A 19,816-nucleotide genomic window follows, 5' to 3' on the forward strand; every position below is an offset into this window, starting at 1 on the left:
GCCTTTGCTGAGCCCGGTCACCCTCCGCCTTGCCCCGAGGCGTGGGAGAAGCGGAGTCGGAGTGGTACCTCTCAGTCCCTCTCCTGAAAGAGGGTATAGGCAATGAGCCCATTGTGTTGCATCGCAGCTTAATTGAGGTGTGTGTGCTGGGGACGCGCTATCCTTGTTTCTATTCCATGTGTGAATTAGTGGCACAGATTCTTGGAAAGGGAAAAGATTCTATACTCACGAATAATTATAGGAACAAATTAGGGTCTGGGGCTTGACAAAAAAGCAATGCAACAAGAAAGATAAAGCAGTACATCAGTTTTTTTGGGTGGCATCAGTCAAGTTTTGATGAGTCACCGGAAAAGGTTTGTAAGGGTTTATATGTGTTACTGGTGTGCAATGGCCCGGGGATAGCAGCAAGGAGGAGGGGAGGGTCATCTTTGTTCCTGGGAGTCCATAGCTCTCGGAGGTGCTTTGTCTGCTCGTTCCCTGCTTGCCACTAATGTGGAATCTTCTCCAGGTCAGGTCTGTTGGGTTTGCTCCTCTTTCTGTCTCCCTACTGGTACAGCATCCAGCAGAGCATATGACAGGGACTCAAGCTAGGCAAAATGTCCAGGAGAGTTACGGTTTTATGTAAAGCACAAGTGATGTCCCCTCAGCTACAAAGGGATTCGGGAGAAAAAAGGGGGGCGCTGGGGGAGGAAGTCCGCAGGAGGCGAGGTCCCTGCTGAAGTGAGAGTGCGGAAGCGTGCTCCGAAATTTACCATCTAATCTGAACTGTACCTGTGCCGTGTGCTGTTTTGGGATGTGAATCAGTGGTTTTTTTCTGTGGTGGACTGTGGTGTTTTTTAATTAACATTGACACTTAATCCCTGTAATATTTTGTGGGGAGGAGGTGGTGAGAGTTGGCTGGAAGCTTTTAACCTGTTATCAGACTTGTTCCTAATTGGTAGAGAAACTAAGCAGTAGAGGGTGGTGACCCCAGTGTGGGAAAACTGTTGTTTAAAGCAGGCCCTGTAAAAAAAACAGTTAAGGCTTCCCAGCTGCAACTGGTCCCATGACTGGAAGAGTCATGGTGGCACAGTTGACATTTCTTCCAAGCTGTCAACCCAGAGGATGGGAGAGCAGAACAAAAAAGGTTGGTTTTTCTCTTAAGGTGTGAGTATAAAAATAGGTACAGCTCAAGGAGCTCTATTAATTCTAGAAGCTTTAAAAACAAATGTGGGGCATCATTGGTTGTTTTACAACTGGATTTTAATTTTTTATTTTTTAAATTTCTGTTGATACGCGTTTGAGTAGCTTGTACTTGGAAGGCAATTAGGAGGTTTTATTTCTTTGAGGAGTTATAGGGTGCAGTGGGACAGGTGCTTTTCAGTCTGATTTAAATAATTGAAAACAACATTCTTATTGCTAAAGATGCAAACATATGCCTACATACCTTGGCCGATCTGGGCTAGAAATGTTCTTTAATTACAGATAACTTACTAATTTGCTTTTAATACCAAGCACAGTCATTAACTTCCTTTTTCATGGATCCAGCACATTGCAGAAAAATCTTTAATAAGCAGTTTTAGCATACTATTTTTGTGCATTTTGAAGTCAGTTCAGTTTCTTGGTGTGGAAGTCTTGTCTGCACAAAATGAGCAGTGGTCTACAGTTCATTATTTGTCTTGCACCTGAGGAAAGAAGGATGAGTATTAGAAATGTCAAGGATATAGTTCTGTGTTGAGGTAGTTACGTTGCTGCTTTATTCCTGGGAAGGCGCAGACCACCTTCTGCGCTGGCACCAGAGCTCCACCTCCTCTTTGTTCTGGCTTGTACGAGAGCTGGAGGGGAGATGGGGAGGAGAAGAGAGCTGGGAAGAGGGGGAACCTGTTCACCAGTGTTTGCTGGAGGCTGAGGGTGCAGCCTTCACAGCGGTGGAGGTACACCAGTCCTACCCCTGCACTGCTCCTCCGCTGGCCAGCCACGTCATCGTGTGTCTCTGCAAGGAAGTTTGTCCTGCAGTGCATGGGACAACTCCATTTTTCACCTTCTGCGTGCTTGCGCCAATGATTTTAAAACTGCTGACAGAAATTAGTGGGAATGTCAATGATAATCTAGTAAATCTCATTCTCTGCGTATTAAAAAATTGTATGATAGGAGCACAGAAGTGCATCAGTAATGTTCATTCTTTGCATTAGAAAGGCAGTTCTGTAAAATCACCTGAAGTATACATCAAAATGTGATTTAAACCTGTATTGGAAATCAGTTTCTTGTTCAGAATCAATTAATGATTAGACTTGATCCATTTTCAGCTTATTTTTACTGAAAAGGATTTAACTACTGATTTAATGGAGGTGGTTTTGGCAAGACAAGCGGGAATTAATTTTAGATGTGGGTGTAGAAATCCAAAAAAATACCTTTTTGGAATAATAATACTAAGAAAGGAGATGCAGAAGGAGTAGAAAACTGTATACCTTGAAGAAAGACCTCGAGAAGAGTGGCTTGCCAATGTGGGAAGGAAATACTGAAGACATTGAAGAATACATACTTGAGAACCTGTAACTTTTTATTCCTTTGCTGTGAGGTAGGTTAACAGAAGGGCCCATACTAGTTGCTCTCCTCTTTTAGGCATGTGGGATTAAGAAGGTGGGGGCGGGAGGTGAAGGAAGAGGGAAGAGTGCTGTAGTCATGTAAAATGATTGGCTGTACCTGGCAGGGTATTGCAAAGCTGGGCTGCTGGGTGCAAAGTGCTTGGATTTTCCTAGAAAGGAATTTACCACAGTAATCCAAAATATGAATGCAGTGACCAGCTGAGCCGAATGCATACTTAATGGTGGATTAGGAGGCTTTGTTGGACTTTCTGAAGACTTGCTTGTGTTTTGAGACATATCAAATATGCCCTTTATGATTATTATAAAAGGGAAACTGTGGAAAATATTTTCCAAAATTGTATGAGAGTTTTATGTCCTGTAAGCTAAATCGCTGTACATCATTCACCAGGCTCTTGTGTAGTTCTGTGACTCCAGTCATACCTTAGAACCCTAAAGGATGCTGGCATTCAGAGGTATGGCCAGGTTATTCTGCATTAGCTCAGCTGTAGAAACTTTTCACAAGACTGTTACTTTTACAGCTTTGTGCTCTCGCAGCTTCAGCTGGAATGTGCCCTGCCCTTGTGGTGGAGGCCACCATTCTTACAGCAAAATGAAAACTGTTCCTGTCTTTCAGCTACTGTATGTCAGTCTGGCACATTATATTTAAGCCATCAGCTATGTATTCTGTGTTGATAATGGACAGTTGCAGTGGCTGCTCTGAGTGGGGATTTGGCCCTTAAAGGAGGATGTGATTTTGGAAAAGTGGAGGCAGAAGAAATTGAATGAGATCTTTAAGCATAGTAGAATAATGGCCACATCATATCAGACAGTCAAGTGTCCATCGAGACAGTTACCCGATGTCTGACAGTGATGAGTAATGGATGTCTGGTACAGATACTAGCAAATGATACTACTGCTTCCAGCCTCTAACAGCTTACCGTTCAAGAACTTCCTAGCTCAAGGCAGTATTGTTTATGCAACAGTCCTCAGCTCATTTCCTCAGCTGAACAACAACGTTCAAAGGTAAATTCTTGAAGTCCATAGCATCCAGTACTGAGTGGAGTTCAGAAACCTTTTTATGGTGGTTTGTTGTTTTTTTTTTTGTTTTTTTTTTTTTTTTTTTTTTTTTTTTGGTTGTGTTTTGTTTTTTTTTTTCCTGGAAGAGACATGAACAGTCATTTGCTTTCTCAGCACTACTTCTGACTGTACGGACCTGTGTCATATATCCTCTCTCTTAGTCATCTGTCTCCAAGATGAAGAATCGTTTGGGGGTTCAAACAGCTAAGAAGTGCTGATGTCACAGCTCTTTGCTCAGTGAATGTAATTTGGAGCTCTTGGCCTCATTACCTTTTAATGCAAACTCGTTTAACTTGGCTAAAGAAAACTTCAAAAGAATGTGGGTGGAGCTGCAGCAATTGAGCTTCTCAAGCAGTATTGTTTTCTTTGTGGCTGATCCACAACTAAAAGCTGCAGAGACAATCTTTCAAGGAAGGAGAATAAGGAGTGGCATATCATTGACTGACATTTGATTTGGACTGAAAAAAAAAAAGAATTTGAGAGCTTATCCTGGTTTTCTTCTCGGGTAAAGTAAAAAGAACCAGGATGAAGATGGAAAAAATGCATATACTGATGTGGAAGAGAACATGTTATGCTCCTGATTCATGGTTTAAATAAAACTTAAACATGACAGCCTGTGGATTATTAAGTGATACTATCAATACACTCAGGAGTTTCATGGAGTGTTTATACTTAAGTCTGTTATCCAAAGCTGAATATAGCATCTGACTCTTCTCCCTACCGCCTGTTATATTCTGCACTGTTCTATATGCTTTTAATGTATTTATGAGAGTTTTTGTGTTTCAGTGAGAAGAAAAGTTATTTATTCTCACCTTCCTCCTTTTGATTAATGGATTGCAGGCCAGAACTTTGTTTAATCAGTGATTCCAAGTAGTACCATGTTGTGGTTTGAGGCTTGGAATGGGGGCGTGACATTCCAGCAACTGGGAGGACCCCGGGTGGGGGTGAACCATTGTATTCCCTCCCCTTCCCACACACACGCAAGAGGCAGGGAGTGGTTTCTAATTTCACTCCTGCCTTGGAGCTCGGAGAGGGAAGTTGTCCTTTCACTCCGTGGGACCCTGGAACCATTTCTGAGGGTTTTGTATATTTTATTTTTTTGTATTTTTTCCCCTAATCTTTGTATATATTATTTTCCTTACCTCCTTTTTTCATTTTCTGTTCCTTGTTAAACAATATACTTCATTTTTTTCCAAAGTGTCTCTCTCTCTCTCGGGGGGGAGAGGCGAGTACATAGTTCTGTTCCGTGTGGGTCCTGCCCTGTACCCCTTTTTACACGGAACCAGGACATACCAGCACTGGATTTTATTTTTCTGAAGTGTGTTACCATTACACAGAAAATTTTTCCACAGCAAACTCCTGAGATGCAGTTGGTTTGGGTGGCATTTGTGTGCTTCTAGAGTCTGCAGATATCTGTGGCTGCCACTTCTTATCATCAAAATGAGAGGCAGTTAAATTTGTTTTTCCCTGTTTTTAGATTTTTTTTCCCCTACCATCATCTTCAGGTTCTTGAAGGTGAATGCTGCATACCCCCTACTTTCATGTGGAAGCTGTTGACTTAAACAGATATAGACTCAGATGCATTGGTGAGCTGAAGAAGACCAAAATGTTCTGTAAAGTAATCCATGCAGTGTCTCTATGAGGCTAGTGACCTTTTTTTTTTTTTTTTTTTTTGGTATTTTACAAGCTTGGGGCACAAATAAGCTGCAATTCATACAGGAATCTAGTGTAGATGCATTATTAGAATGCAAGTTTCCACTCGTGATGTCTTACGTCTGTTATTAAATCTTTAATTTCTGAAAACTAGAGGGGAAAGTAAAAATTACTCTCTTCATGTTGCCTATTGCAGCACATGTGCCATACTTCCCAGTGTTTGCTCTTGGATCCTCTGTGTTTAAGTCATTGGTTGATTCACTTGTACGGAAAGAAACAAATGGATTCTGAATAATGTCTTCCAGCAGAATATGTTGTTATTCATTCATGTAACAATGAATGAAGGACAGACTAGATTTCCCAACTTGCCAGTGATTTATAAAAAATGACTGTGTCAGAAACAAAGGGGGAAAAAAATTAAGTCACTGGAAGTGTCAGACGTCATTTAGATAGAGAGGCCACAGTTCAATGCTGCGGCTTCTGGCTTATGTTTGTTTAGTGGGCAAGATCTGAAGATGTTATAAACATGTTGGAGCAGACTGAGAATAGCAGTGTCTTGGGGTCACTTAAGAACACTCGAATGCTTGCAGGATAATGTTTGGTGTCCAGGAATTGGAAAAGACCAACACATCCGTGCAGTTTCTGTGGTAAGACTCATCTCTGCAAAGGAACTATGAAAAATTCTAAATTTTGTACATGAACTTTCTGAGAAGATAAATATTTCATCTGCTGCATCAGATGCTTTCCAGACAGTTCTGTAAGTGAAACCAAGTGACTGCTGCAGAGCTCATTCACACAAAACGTGGGTGAAGAACAAAAGCCCAGTTGTCGTCAGAGAGTGGGACCATTTTTCTTGTGCAGAACACCACGTTGCCTATGATCTTTCAGCCTTATCACTAATAGAGATCTACCAAATGCCTTCCAAAGTTAGGAAGTAAATTCATGTTTCTCCTGTGTGCTGTAAGCCATGAACTTGAGAGTGGTTTTGCTTCGACATGCTGTAATTTCGTACATGTTCCCGCAGACACTTACATTCCACAGATTACAAATTAGCTGTCTCCTCTTTGGAAGCAATCTTCTCACCATCCTACACAGCTTCCTGCCTGCCCCTCCACCCCACAACCTTTCTAATCCATAGATAATAACTAAATTGTTTTGCCTATTACATAAAAATGTGTGATTAGATTTTCCCTACTCAAACAAAAGTTTGAAATTTGTTTTTTACCTGGAGAGAGTCTTGTGTGCTCAAATTTTTCATTGGGCCAGCTGAGGAAGACTACTTCTGTCTACAGACCTTGTCTCATACTGTATATACTATGCATGCTTGCAGTTCTGTTGCTTGTTCTGAGGTACTTTGGAAAGACTTCTTTTAGGAAATGAGGACCTCAGCTAAAATAGTTTCCAGTGGCTGCATATCATGCAATTCTGTGCATTTTCTGTGTGCCAGAAAATTCAGTAAAAATTAGTGGTTGCTCTACAGGAAATTCAGAAAATCTGGTGCAGTATAACTTATCTGAGACAAAGTTTTATAATTGGTATGTTTGTAATTCTTTCTCATTGATTGTTGTTGTTTGTCCTCTGAGTTTCCCCTGAAACTGCTGGGCAATAGAGCAGACTCAGTAGTGGCATGCAGCAGACAGTGTGTGTGATGCAAGATTTCTAGAATTTTTACACTTTCAAGTCAGCTGGGATTTTTCAGGCTGTTATAAACATCGCTGTGATTGTCAACTGTGTTCTTTTGGTATGCACAGATACTTTCCAGCATTTGCACAACTGGGTGGAAAAAGTAGGTTCCCACAAACATGCTGTCTATTATTATAGTGAATAGGTGTAATTTCAAAACAAGGCAGTGGAAGAAAATGTGGAACTAAATAGGAAAGCATGTGGGCACCTCATGTTTCTACTCGGCACAATTGTTTTTCTCAATGGTAGGTTTAAGATTGTTCGTCTGGGGACTTTTAAGACACTTGAAACATTGTTGTGAAATTGGTATCTCCATTCTAGTTGACCAGCTTGGAGGCTTGTAAAGATGTGTGTGTCATACTTGAGGAGTTTGCTTTACACCACTTTCTGTTCAGTAGTTGCAGCCACTTACGGACAAGAAGTCAGTATTAAAAATCTTCTTTCCTTTCTGTTGGGCTTCTCACTGCTCTTTGATCTCTTACCAGACAAATGCCTGCGCCAGGAAAGCAGCAGAAACCAATGTAGCATTGTATTGCATGGGAAATATTTTTCTTCATGTTTGTGGTTTTCCCCCACCCTTCCTCAGTCTTTTCCTAAATGGTGATCATATAGTCTGAGATCAAATGGTGTGGTAATAGGTCAGCACTACAGCTGGTGGTGTTTGATAGCCTGGAGCAATAGAAGTGGAGTTTCTTCTATTTCTCTTTTATTTTTAAAGAACTGTGAACTATGCATAAGCATTAATTTGCACTGTATGGAAGTAGGTGTACTGCATTTACAAAATTCTAAGACGGTGTGAGGATGTGGGAGTTTCTAGTGTGTTTGATGTGTTTTGCTACACTCAGTATTTGACAGCAAAGAAGTGTGAATATGGTATATTTCTCCCATTTTGGGTGATGTCAGTTGATGTTTTGAATTACCTTGTGAAAGCATCAGATTCTTTTCCAGGAAACCAGCCCCTAACCAAGTAACAGATAAGCATGCTGCTTGCTTCTGAGTGCACGCTCGTGTCTCAGGAGGTTCAGCTGTTATTCCTTGGTTGTACAGTGCATGTGTTTCTTGTTTCTGCCGGTGTGGAACAATGTGGGCTTGTATGAGCGTGTGGTAGTGGCACAAGTTAAAAGTAGTGAAGGGATACATGAGGAAGCCGGAGATGTTGCAGCCTATGGAGTGGCTCATTGCTGTCTGCCGGCTGGAGTTTGCCGTCCACACAGCTCAGATGCTCTGTTGGCAGAGCCAGCCTTGCAGGTAACCACTCTTTTCACTTAAATGATCTGCAGCATAGCCTTTTTTTTCCAGTTGAGGCTGAGTTGGCTCATGTGATGAGAAATGCTTGCATACATTGTGCAAAAGAGTTTATAAGTAGTAATCTGGATTGTGTGGAGCAGCACAACTCGAAATTTCAAGAGTGACAAGCATATAGGTCAGCCTTCCAGCAGATGGGTGGTAATGAGTATATACTGGGCCAAAGCATCTGAGATGCTCTAGCTGAATCTAGTGCTGTTGAGTTGGAAGCAGATACTTACGTGTGGCCCTGACTAAAAGCTGTGGTGAATAACAGATCTGAAAATATTGCATAATACCTTGTTGAAGGCTGATGGGTGAGAAATTTGGGAATACTGAGATAGCAGTCAGCTTGAATGGCATGGCAAGTAACAGATTTGTAGAGACTGAATTCCATATAACTCTGTTAGGTAAGGTCTTATGTTGTGCAAGAACTTGACTTTCACTGAAATGACTCTGAAACAAGCTGTAAAGTAAAATACTGCATACTCGGTATGCTGTGGTACAATTGTGCAAGTGGTGGTGGTCTTGCCTAGGACTGCACCAGCAGGAGGAGATGCCCAGGTTACAAGCTTCTTTAGGAGTTCATCTGCTTCTGTGAGTTTAGGAGAGTCTAGTGACAGGACCCAGTTGTCTCTGGTGGTGGTTTTAATTGCAAATGGTCTCTTGGGGCCTTTGATCTCAATATTTTTTACCTTTTTTTTTTTTCTCAATGGAACACAGCATAGGCACGTGCCAAAGAGAAATGGCAAACCATGGCTGGAGAAAGAAAGTGTTCTATAAAAAAAAAAAACAGGTTCATGGGAGCTTGCAGGGACACAGGCTATCTAACTCATTCAAACATATTCTTCCCCCACCCCATTACCGTTGCATTTTTCTCAAAGTGCATTTGTGCAATCCAGTAACCACACTAGCGTGTAACTGGCTGTATAGCCAATTAGTACACTTGAATTTGTGTAGTGCTATCTGAAGACTTCCACAGAGCAGAATTAATTCAGTAATTTGAATCAGATTATCAATGCATCTTAATTTTAAGGAAAAGCCAGTAGCTGCTGTACAGGACAGAGAAGACCCTTTTTTTCAGCTAGAGAATTTCAAACAGCATAGGAAGGGGGAAGGAAATACTGAAATAGTTAGTCCTTGTGTAACGAAAAAATATATAGTAAAACTTTTGATGGTGCTATGTATCTCCTTATGGTTTTGTATCATTATTTTTATTTTGTAATGGGTAAGACAGGGATTCTGTAGTTCCTTTTCTTGGGGTCACCTGTGCTTGCTCAAGTGGGGTGGACAGTTTGCAAAATGAGGCTTGTAAACAAGGCAGAACGTTTTGTACAAAACAAAATATGCTTGAAATATGACACAAGTGTTTCCGGTGTTGGTTGCAATAAATGACTTTTTTTCTTTAAAGTGCTAGCCGTACTTTAAGAAGCCTTAGTAGGCAAAATTGTAAAATTTAGTAAAAGTTATGTTTTGTGTAACCATTTCAGGTTTAGTTGATATGGCTAAGCAGTTAACAAACTTATGAGCTCTTTGTTTCACATCATAATGAACATTCTGTAGTAATTTTGTCAGTCTGATAGATAATTGCCATATCTGAAAGCTTTGTAACTCAGTTTGAGGAGCTGGGGGTCCAAAGCATGAAAAGATCTCAATACTGAATCAGATTTCTTTACATTTTTAATAAAAAAGATACTTCAGTACAGTATTTGTCTCAGCTAGACATAAATACTGCCTTTGTATTAGTTGATAAGCTTCTGTTGTATTAGTTTAGAATCTTCTCTACTCAGTGTTTAACACCACTTTTTTACTATAGACATGATTGAGTTTGCACTGCTGAAAGATGACTAGTTCACTGTAAAAGCATATGTGGTGAAAACAAGCTGTTCCACAGTGCTTATAACCCACTGGGCAGTTAAGTTTGAGAGCAGAGGGTTAGGTTTGGGAAATAGTTTCTTAAAGAACAGAAAGAATGGTGCAAATCAATTTGCTACAACGAACAGGTGTGAGAAATACTGCTGAAGGGCTTGGCATAGTTTTTTCATTCTGGGATGGCTACTCCAGTTAAAGTTTCAGTGCATTTATTGTCATTGTGGTTACATCTGCAGATGCATTGTCTCTCATGAAAGGGTAATCTAGCCTGTTAAATAATAACAACTCTTTTGCCTTGAAACACTGAAGTATCAGATTTTGCAGTGTGTGAGACAAAAGACTTCTTTGATACTTCTCAGAATAAAATTAACAGTTGTCACGTTCCTCCTTCACCAGTGTGCCTGGCACTTCAGAGTATAGCTCGAACCTCCCTTTGTTAATGGAAGAGAAAGACAGTCTTTATGCTCTTCTGTTATTGGTGGGGTTTGTTTTCATAAGTCATTTTGAGATTTAAGACACATGAGTTATGCCCAAATCCCTGTTAGGATTTAGTTTAGCAAGTTAGGTTTTAGTAAACTGAAACTTAAAACAGCCTCCTCCAGAAATCCTGTCTGTAAGAAATGTTAGTAAAAAGATAAAAAATCATGCCAGCTTTATGAATACTCCATACAATACAACAAAGTTGACCAGAAAGCCTAAGAAGATGGTCAAATGCAGTTTCACATCTCTTAGACCCAACCAGAAAAGCAGGGTGGGTTAGAACTGCTGGCAGGGATGGGCTGGGCAGTGATGGTTTTGGTGGGCTTTCCTCATTGCTTCAGAAAAAGATGAAAACAGTGCTAGTAACTGAGACAGAAGTAGCACTCCCTTCTGGGTGATAGGTACAGAAATCTGGAGCAAGCGATTGCTTCCAGTATTTGTGTCCAAACCCAGACATCGCAGCAACAAGACCATGAGGTTTGCTGGACAAGGTGCAGATGACTTCCTTACAGGACCATTCTTGATGAACCTTCACTAGCAACCAAATACTGCTGTCTGTAAATTAAGAGTTTGTGGGATCTGTTTGCCTCAGCTAATTAGAAGTGTTTACCAAGTTGCATCCAGCATGAATATAAACACAAGGTTTGTTTTTTATGGATTAAATTCAAACACTTTTTACTGTTTCTAGCATGGAATGAAGGCTTGTCTCTTTCAGCTTCTGTTTCATAAAGGAGAACAATGAGGCATTTGTTCAGCTTCTGCGTGCAGAAGAAATACATTTAGGCATTCTTTGCATAACTGTGGGAAAGAAGGGGTTGCTAGCTTTCTCATTGTTCAGCTTGTTTCTTAATCACATAAAACAAGTCAACTGTGAAAGCACTCTGTGAAAAATACCTAGTGGAACTATGAAGAAATGGTCTGTGCTGTACTGTTTCCATACCAGGTGCTTTTGAGTTTAATTCTGTGGGAGATGTATATACTATTGGTTCAGGCTGTTACACCTTGGCAAATGACCAGTAGCAACTGAGTGACTGGTACTTTGTCAATAGGCACAGTTTCAGTGTCTGTCCCTCTTAAGAAGGCATGTGGCTTAAAATTGCTTGTTTGTTTTCTTGTATGTATTGTACTCTGTCTTCTGAAAGCCCGTCTCATATTCTTTCCCTCTGTGTGTGTGTTTGCATGTTCCAGTGACTTTATAACATGCAAGACACTGATGCCAGGGGGAGCTCCCCTGCCTTCCTCCGGCCTCAGAATGGGAACGGTTGCAGGTCTTCGGGGTACGTCCCAGGGAGAATTGCCCCACTCCGTCCTCCGCCGCCCTCGCAGACCCACGCTGCCGCCGAGTTTACCTCCGCAAGACAGGAAGCCCGGACAACACTCCCGTCCCTACCCGTGGATCAGCACCGCCGCCAGGCAGAAGCCAGCAGGCATAAAAATACTCTCATTTGCTTCGCCTTTTCTAGCCTTTCACTTTTTGTTGCACTGGGGATTTTTTTGGGAATAGCTTCAAAATACGCTCCAGATGGTAAGTTCTTTGCAAACAAAATCGTCCTAGAAGTCACAGCCCCTGTGAATGTAATTTGGTGATTCACCGTCAGGATTAGTGTTAAAAGTTGAGTGCAAAAACAGGACGCGTGCTGCAATTTTAATAAGAAGAAAGCAGTTTTTTGGGACTAAATTAGCTTCTTTTTCTTTTATCGGTGTCATTTTTATGTTTTTACTGTGAACGATTTGGTTTACTTACAGGAAGCAAAAAGCTGTTGCAGTAACTAAAGACTACTGGTGAAGAGGAAGGAGACATGAATGTTGTATAAGTAATTATTTTTGTCTGCAGAAGAAGCTGATACATTCACAAATTGCAGAAAAAATGAAATTGTCTGTTTAACAGTAACTAACTAAGGTGGTAAAAGGCTGTTGAAGTAAAAACATTATCAAATCTGCAAGAATTCATACCAACATTGTGTTTGCTTTGATTATATACAAATTGGGCAGGAACCTTTCTGATCTAGTAGCTCTGTTTTTGTTTTTGTTGTTTTTTTTTTTCACCTCATCTTAGAAAACTGAGCAGCTTTTATGGCATTCTGGAAACCTCCTAAATGTGCCAGTGGTTATAAAGCATTAATAGGTATTGTGATTAACTGCTGATCACTCAGTATACGTCCCTCTACTGCTAGGAGCTGCTATGAGGTGCAGTTGCTAAAAGTTGGTATTACAGTCTGGAGGACAGGTTGTTTTGTTGTTTCCTTTTTTGGAAGTTGCATTTCTGAAAGCTAGAGAGGGGTTTGAATTGAAACTGGTGGCTATGTAATAGACTCTTTCAGTGGCTTCTGGTATAGTAACTCAAAAGATTCAGTTTCCAAAGTCAGTGCAACACAGGCTAAGCAAATTAGACAGTCAGTTGAAGATTTCAGATGACAGTACAGAATGAATGCACACATCTAACCAGAACACTTCGGGTGGTGTCTTGCTTGTGATCTCTTCACTTGGGTGATGTTACTGAGTTTTCCTAATTACTACAATGGCAAACAAACAAAAAACCAAACCGAAGAATAGTAAATGAAAAGTCATTTCTATGTGGTGATCCAGATCAGTGGTAACAGGGTGAGGACACATCAGGATAAACAACTGAACCAGCCAATGGGTTCTTTGATCCTGATGGCATGCCTGTGATGTAGGAGCTAGGTGCAGGTGTCGGGAGAGGGTCCAGCAGTTGTGGGCTGGGTGGCACCACCATTTCTATTTGGAGCTAACATGGTCTGCTTCTTTGTATCACTTGCTATACATATATATTGCTTTTGCTGTTGTTTATTACTCCTTTTGTGTTGTTGTATTCTCGTTATCTCAACCGACAGGCTTTTTCTCCCTTTTCTCCTTCCCATTTAGAGGGTTAGAGGAGGGGATGAGTGAGCAGCCATGTGGTGCCCAGCTTCTGTTTGGGTTTAAACCACAGCAGTCTTTTTGCATCGAACCTGGGGCCCGAAGGGTTCTGATAACAACAAAATCTGACTGAAGCATGTTAAAACAATTCTGTTACACACTTTTTTTTTCATTATTTGTTCAATAGTGCATGTCCACAGTGTTAGCCCATTTGTTTGCATGGTGTTATTGTACTAATCCTTATGACCTGTATGTGTTCCCTGTGGTGGTGTTTGTCATCTCTGGGAGATGGGTCAGGGGTCTCATGTTGCTTCACTGGACACTATTGACTTACGATACGATTATGTCACTGGGTATGAGGTTAATGTGGTATGTGTATGCAGCCTTGTTGTTTTTTAGTGATCTCACCCAATCTGTGGGCGAGACAGGGAAGGAGACTTTCTCAGCTTTTGAGAATTTTGTCTCTCCTTGGAACATCCAGGCCAGCATGCTCTCGGTGCTATGCCTTCTGAATGTTTGCCAAGTTCTGATTAGGGTTATACAATCCTCTTCCAAGAACATCACCCAGAGACCTGCCCCAAGGCTGAATAGTTATGAGTGGCAGGGTGCGTGGATGAGTACAGGCAAGTGTCTAGGTCAGTGGTCACCTCCAACGTTTTGGAATTTTGCCCCTGAACAGGTGCAGAGTCCCAGTAAACTGGTAAAGCATTTACAGAAGGTGTGTTGTCAGCCTGGCAGTTCTTGAGAGACAGAAATCACTGCAGCGTGTTGGGGCCTTGTCCACGCCTACTGAGTGCTTTGCAACACTATTCAATGTTCTTAAAAGGAAGAGAAGGTCTCTGGCCCTAAAAACAGTCCAGCAGGTACTGCAGCTGAACCAGAGAACCAACCCATGCATGTGTCAGTCACCACAATACAGGAAAAGAAATACACAAAGAAATCAGTTTGCGTAATGATAGGCCACGATGAGCCAGGGCCATCATGAGAACAGGAGGAAGAGCCAGAGGTGGTCACCCGATCCCTGTCTCTGAGAGAGCTGAGGGACAGGTGAAAACATTTCAGCTTTCTACCTGGTGAGCAGATTGTTACCTAACTGCTCTAATGCAGGGATAGTGAGGCTGGTGGTTTGGAATTGGAGGGGAAAGAGGTTGAGCAGCTGGGATCTCTGTCCAGGGAAGGGGACATGGGCAAGGAGATTGGAAAACAGACACAAGCCCTCAGTCTGTGGAGGCAATTCCTGTTGAGTGTAAAGGAAAGGTACACCTTCAGGGAAGATGTTACGTGTCACCCAGTCCAGTGGACCACCATGGTGGGAGGTATTTAGTACCTAAGAGAATTAGCTGTATCGGAGATAATTTAAAATAAACAGAGTGATGAGCAGTCACCCACAGATCCAAATGAAGTCCAACGCACACAGCCGATGTGGTGGAAGTTCCTACGAAGTGCACCGCCATCATATGCCAACCCATGGGCAGTAGTTTCCTGGAAAAACGGTCAGGGACAAATGGTGGATGAATTGAGTGGCCACTTCTGGCAATACAAAGGAAGTATCTTTTCCTCCCTACACCTGGATTTTGGCTGGGGAGGGATTGTCCTGGAAGGTCCAGGAAATGGATGAAGACATGTCCTACTGTCGAGCTGTACAGGCCCATGTCTCAGCTATTAGAAGCAGGTGTTTCACTGCCCGAGAGAGAATATGGAAAGTATGCACCACATGGTAACTTGTGGGTTTACCTACGTGACTGTGGAGAGGACATGAGGAAGAGGCATGGAAAACCCACTTCAATCCTACCTGGACAAGTACATAAGTTGTGGGGAAAGCTATTGTGAAAGGGGATTCTTCCAAGAAAAATGCTGCTCCAGTGTCCAGTGGGAAATCCTGCAGACAGAACATCATGCCTCATTCACTTGAGGGGACCTCTGAGTCACTTTCACAAGAAATAAGTGGCTCTGATCAGGAGTAGAGTGGCCCTACCTCCAGCCGGGTGGAGGAGAGGGACAATGGGATTTACTGGACTGTGTGGATCCAATGGCCCGGCAGGTCAGACCCACAGAAGTACAAAGCTTTAGTTGATACTGGTGCACAGTGCACCCTGGTGCCATCCTGCTATAGTGGGGTTGAATCCATCTGTATTTCTGGGGTGGCAGGGGTTTCCCAGCAGCTCACTGTGCTGGAAGCTTGAGTGAGCTGGACTGGGAAGGAGTGGCATCAACACTCCATCATGACTGGCCCAGAGGCCCTGTGCATAGGCTACCTCAGGAGAGGGGATTTCAGGAACCCAGTAAGATACTGGTGGGCCGTTGGTATTGCTGCCTTGGAGGAAGTTGGATGGTTGCCCACCTTGCCTGGTCTCTCAGAGGACCTTTTTGTGGTGGGGTTAACGTGGGTTGAAGAGGGGCAGCTGCCAGTTGCTGCCATGATGGTGCCCTGGTGACAGTATCGCAGGAATCGAGATTCCCTGATCCCCATCCAGGTCTGAGTCACTGGCTACAGAGCCAGCGGGTGATCAGCAAAACTCGCTCACACTTCAGCAGCCCATGTGGCCAGTGTGAAAGCCTAATGGAGAATGGAGACTGACAGTGGGCTACCGTGGCCTGAATGAAATTACACCAGCGATGAGTGCTGCCGTGCCAGACATGCTGGAGCTTCAGTACGAGCTGGAGTCAAAGGCAGCCAAGTGGGACACCACGACTGACATTGCTGATGCGCTTTTCTCCATTCACATAGCAACAGAGTGCAGGCCACAATTTGCTTTCACTTGGAGGGGCATCCAGTACAAGGCTACAACTGACATTGCTAATGCATTTTTTTTTAAGATTACTGTAGAAACAGTATGTAGGCCACAGTTTGCTTTCAGTTGGAGGGGCATCCAGTACACCTGGAATTGACTGCCCCAGGGGTGGAAACACAGCCTCAGCATCTGCCATGGCCTGATCCATATTGCACTGCAATGTGCCCTGTTCACTGGTGGGTGGAGCACCTGTGGTACATTGACAACATCATCATATGGGGTGACACAGCAGAATAAGTCTTTGAGAAAGGGAAGAAAATAATTGAAATCCTTCTGAAGGATTCACTTTGCCATAGAACAAAGGACAGCTGAGGGACCTGCACAGGAGATCCAATTTCTAGGGCTGAAATGGCAAGACAGGCATCAACAGGTCACAGTGGGTGTGAACAACAAGGTATCAGCTATGTCCCTGCCAAACGGTAAAAAGAAAACACAGGCTCTCCTGCATGCTTTGTGTTTCTGGAAGTTGAACATCCCAGACTACAGTCTGATTGTGTGCCCTCTCTAGCAAGTGACCTGGAAGAAGAATGATTTTAAATGGGGCACTGCACAGCAACCAGCCTTTGAACACATTGACTTGGGCCAGTACAGGCAGGACAAGATACTAAAAACATTCTCTGCACCAGAGCCAGGAAGAACGGTCCTACCTGGGGCCTCTGGCAGAGAGCACCTGGGGAGACCTGAGGCTGACCTCTGGGGTTTTGGAGTCGAGGATACAGTGGAGCTGAGGCCAACTGTACTTCAAACTGATCACACAGTGGTCTCAAATAGGGAACCACAGCCACCCAGGAATCTTGGAAGTGATCAGGAACTTGCCAAAGGGCAGATTTTGGGAAGTTGACAGGTAGAGCAGGAGGTGACATGTGCCAAGGACTCCCCACCATATGACAAACTACCAGACAAGGAGAAGCAGTATGCCCTGTTCACTGATGGGTCCTGTCAGGTTGTGGGAGAACATTGATATTTTTGTGACAGGCTGCTGCATGGAGTCTCGCATGACAAGTCACCAAAGCTACTGAAGGACAAGGTGAGTCAAGCGATTTTGCGGAGGTGAAAGCCATGCAGCTGGCTTTAGATATTGCTGAGTGGGGAAAGTGTCCAGTGCTCTGTCGCTATACTGGCAAGTGCCCTTTGGGGGTGGTTACAGCAGTGGAAGGAGAGCAACTAGGGGTACAGAGGTAAACACATCTGGGCTGCTGGACTGTGGCAAGATATTGCTGCTCGGGTGGAAAACCTGCTTGTGAAAGTATGTCATACCCTGAGTCAGGCCACAGAAAACATCAAACAATGAGTGGGTGGATCAGGCTGCGAAGATTGAAGTGGCTTAAGTGGATTTGGACTGGCAGTGTAAGGGTGAATTATTTATAGCTTGGTGGGCCCATGGCACTTTGCATCCAGAAAGTGATGGGCTCGAGACCGAGGGGTAGACCTGACCATGGACACTATCGCAGATGTCATCAATGATTGTGAGACGTGTGCTGCAGCCAAGCAAGCCAAATGGTTAAAGCCCCAGTAGTATGGGGGATGAAGGCTGAGGTATAAATACGGAGAGGTTTGGCAGATTGAGTATATCACACTGCCACAGACCTGCCAAGGCAAGCACCATGTCCTCACAATGGTGGAAGCAACTACTGGGTGGCCGGAAACCTCCATGCCACCGCCCGGAACACCATCCTGGGCCTTGAAAAGCAAGCCTTGTGGTGACACAGCACCCCAGAAGGAACTGAGTCAGACAATGGGACTCATTTCTGAAGCAGCCTTACAGAAGGTTGGGCTGAAAAGCACAGCATCAGGTGGGTGCATCACATTCCCCATCATGCACCAGCCTCTGGGAACAGTAAAATGGACTGTTAAAAACTGCACTGGAAGTAATGTGGGGGCAAGACCTTCCAATGCTGGGGCACGAATTTAGCAAAGGCTACCTGGCTGGTTGACACAAGAGGATCTGCCAATTGAGCTGGCCTCGCCCAGTCAGAACTCCCACATGCTGTAGAAGGGGATATAGTTCCTGGAGCACACCTGAGGAACATATTGGGGAAGATGGTCTGGGTGAGCTGTGTTTCTGGGAAAGGCAAACCCATCCACGGGGTTGCTTTTGCTCAAGAATCTGGGTGTCCCTGGTGGGTGTTGCAGAGGAGAATACCGATGTGTGCTGCAAGGGGTCTTAATTTTGTCTGGGAAAAGCCAGTTAATTCAATTGTATGTTGCTAATTGTTAAGCAGCTGCTGCATGCATGATGTAGATGGTATCGAATAAGGAGTGGATAATGTCCTGGTTTGGCTAGGATAGGGTTAATTTTCACCAGAAGTTGGGACAGTGTATCACTTGGGACAGACAACCCAACCAGCTGATAGGTTGTTCAGTACCATCCTGACATGTCTTCAGCAGAGTGGCCTAGGTATGGGTTTCAGGAGAGGGTCCAGCAGTTGTGGGCAGGGTTGCACCACCAGTTCCACTGGAAACTGTCGTGATCTCTTTCTTTGTGTCACTTGCTATATAGGTATTTTTCTTTCACTGTCGTTTACTGCTCCTTTTGTGGTGTTGTGTTAAATTCTCCCTATCTCGGCCCATGGGGTTTTGTATCTTTCTCCCTTTTCTCCTTCCAGTTCCAAGGAGTGCGGGGGTAAGTGAGCAGCCGTGTGGTGCTTGGCTCTTGGATGGGTCTAAACCATGACACAGGGTATGCATCTGCAGTAATTACTTCAGTTATAGCCAAGTTCAAGACAAGGGTGACTTAGCTGGTTGACTCTGACAAGTACTTGAGGAGTAGAAAAAAACCTTTCTGCCTTGCTACCAAGACTTGTAACTTTTCGTTAACTAAAAGTGTTAGGTTTTGGTGATGATTTTAGTGGAAGTGAAGTGTTAGCATGTGCTGTGGAATGCATAAAATAATAATGCGTTTATGCTTTAAAAGTTGATGAGGTAAAGGAGATGGCTTGGCTTTTTAAAAATATAAGTGGTTTTGGAATGGCTTTGCTTTTTCTGCAGTAATTCACTGCAGAGGCCTTGAGTTGTGCAGATTTTTTGCATTGAGTGCATGGTCAGTATGTGGTTGATGGATCACTGAGAATTCTGAGGATGCGGCAGGAAGTTTTTCTGTGATTTAGTAGATGGGCTTATGTAAGGGCTAAGAAGTAACCCTAAGTCATGGCTCTTGTTTTTCAAAATCCCACAGCTTCTCCTTGGAAGTCTTGGCCAGTTTTCAGAATTGTGTTGTGTCTTTCTGAAGTTTCCCTGCCTTATCCTTTAGAAAAAAACCCCAAACATTCATCCACAGAATCCTATGGAAACCCTGACACAAGAGAAGCTCGTACAGGCACCAAGGAAAGCCTGGCTGAAATGTTTATCTTGCAGTACTGTTGTTGCAGGCACTCCTCAAAAGGTTCCTAAGAGGCTGAAATGTTATAGACTCAGCTGCAACCTAGCACATACATTACTGCAGCTGAGGACACCAGCTCCAGCTAGGTGTGTTCTTCTTAAGGACTAATTGGAAATCCATATTGTCAGTACATTTAATGACGTTTTAAAAGGTAG

The 19,816-nt window shown here is 43.2% G+C and overlaps 1 protein-coding gene across 1 annotated transcript in view; it reads left to right on the forward strand.

Moving 5' to 3' along the window:
• Window positions 1-11,813: 11,813 nt before the first annotated feature.
• The window catches only part of TMEM2 (transmembrane protein 2), a 41,103-nt gene continuing 33,100 nt past the window's right edge, over window positions 11,814-19,816 (forward strand). Inside the window, exon 1 of the mRNA XM_008944215.1 lies at window positions 11,814-12,138. Coding sequence (XP_008942463.1) covers window positions 11,814-12,138 — 325 coding nt within the window. The remainder of the gene's footprint in view (window positions 12,139-19,816) is intronic.

This window comes from Merops nubicus, unplaced genomic scaffold (genome assembly GCF_000691845.1).
Source record: "Merops nubicus isolate BGI_N331 unplaced genomic scaffold, ASM69184v1 scaffold3887, whole genome shotgun sequence".
Lineage (NCBI taxonomy): Eukaryota > Metazoa > Chordata > Aves > Coraciiformes > Meropidae > Merops > Merops nubicus.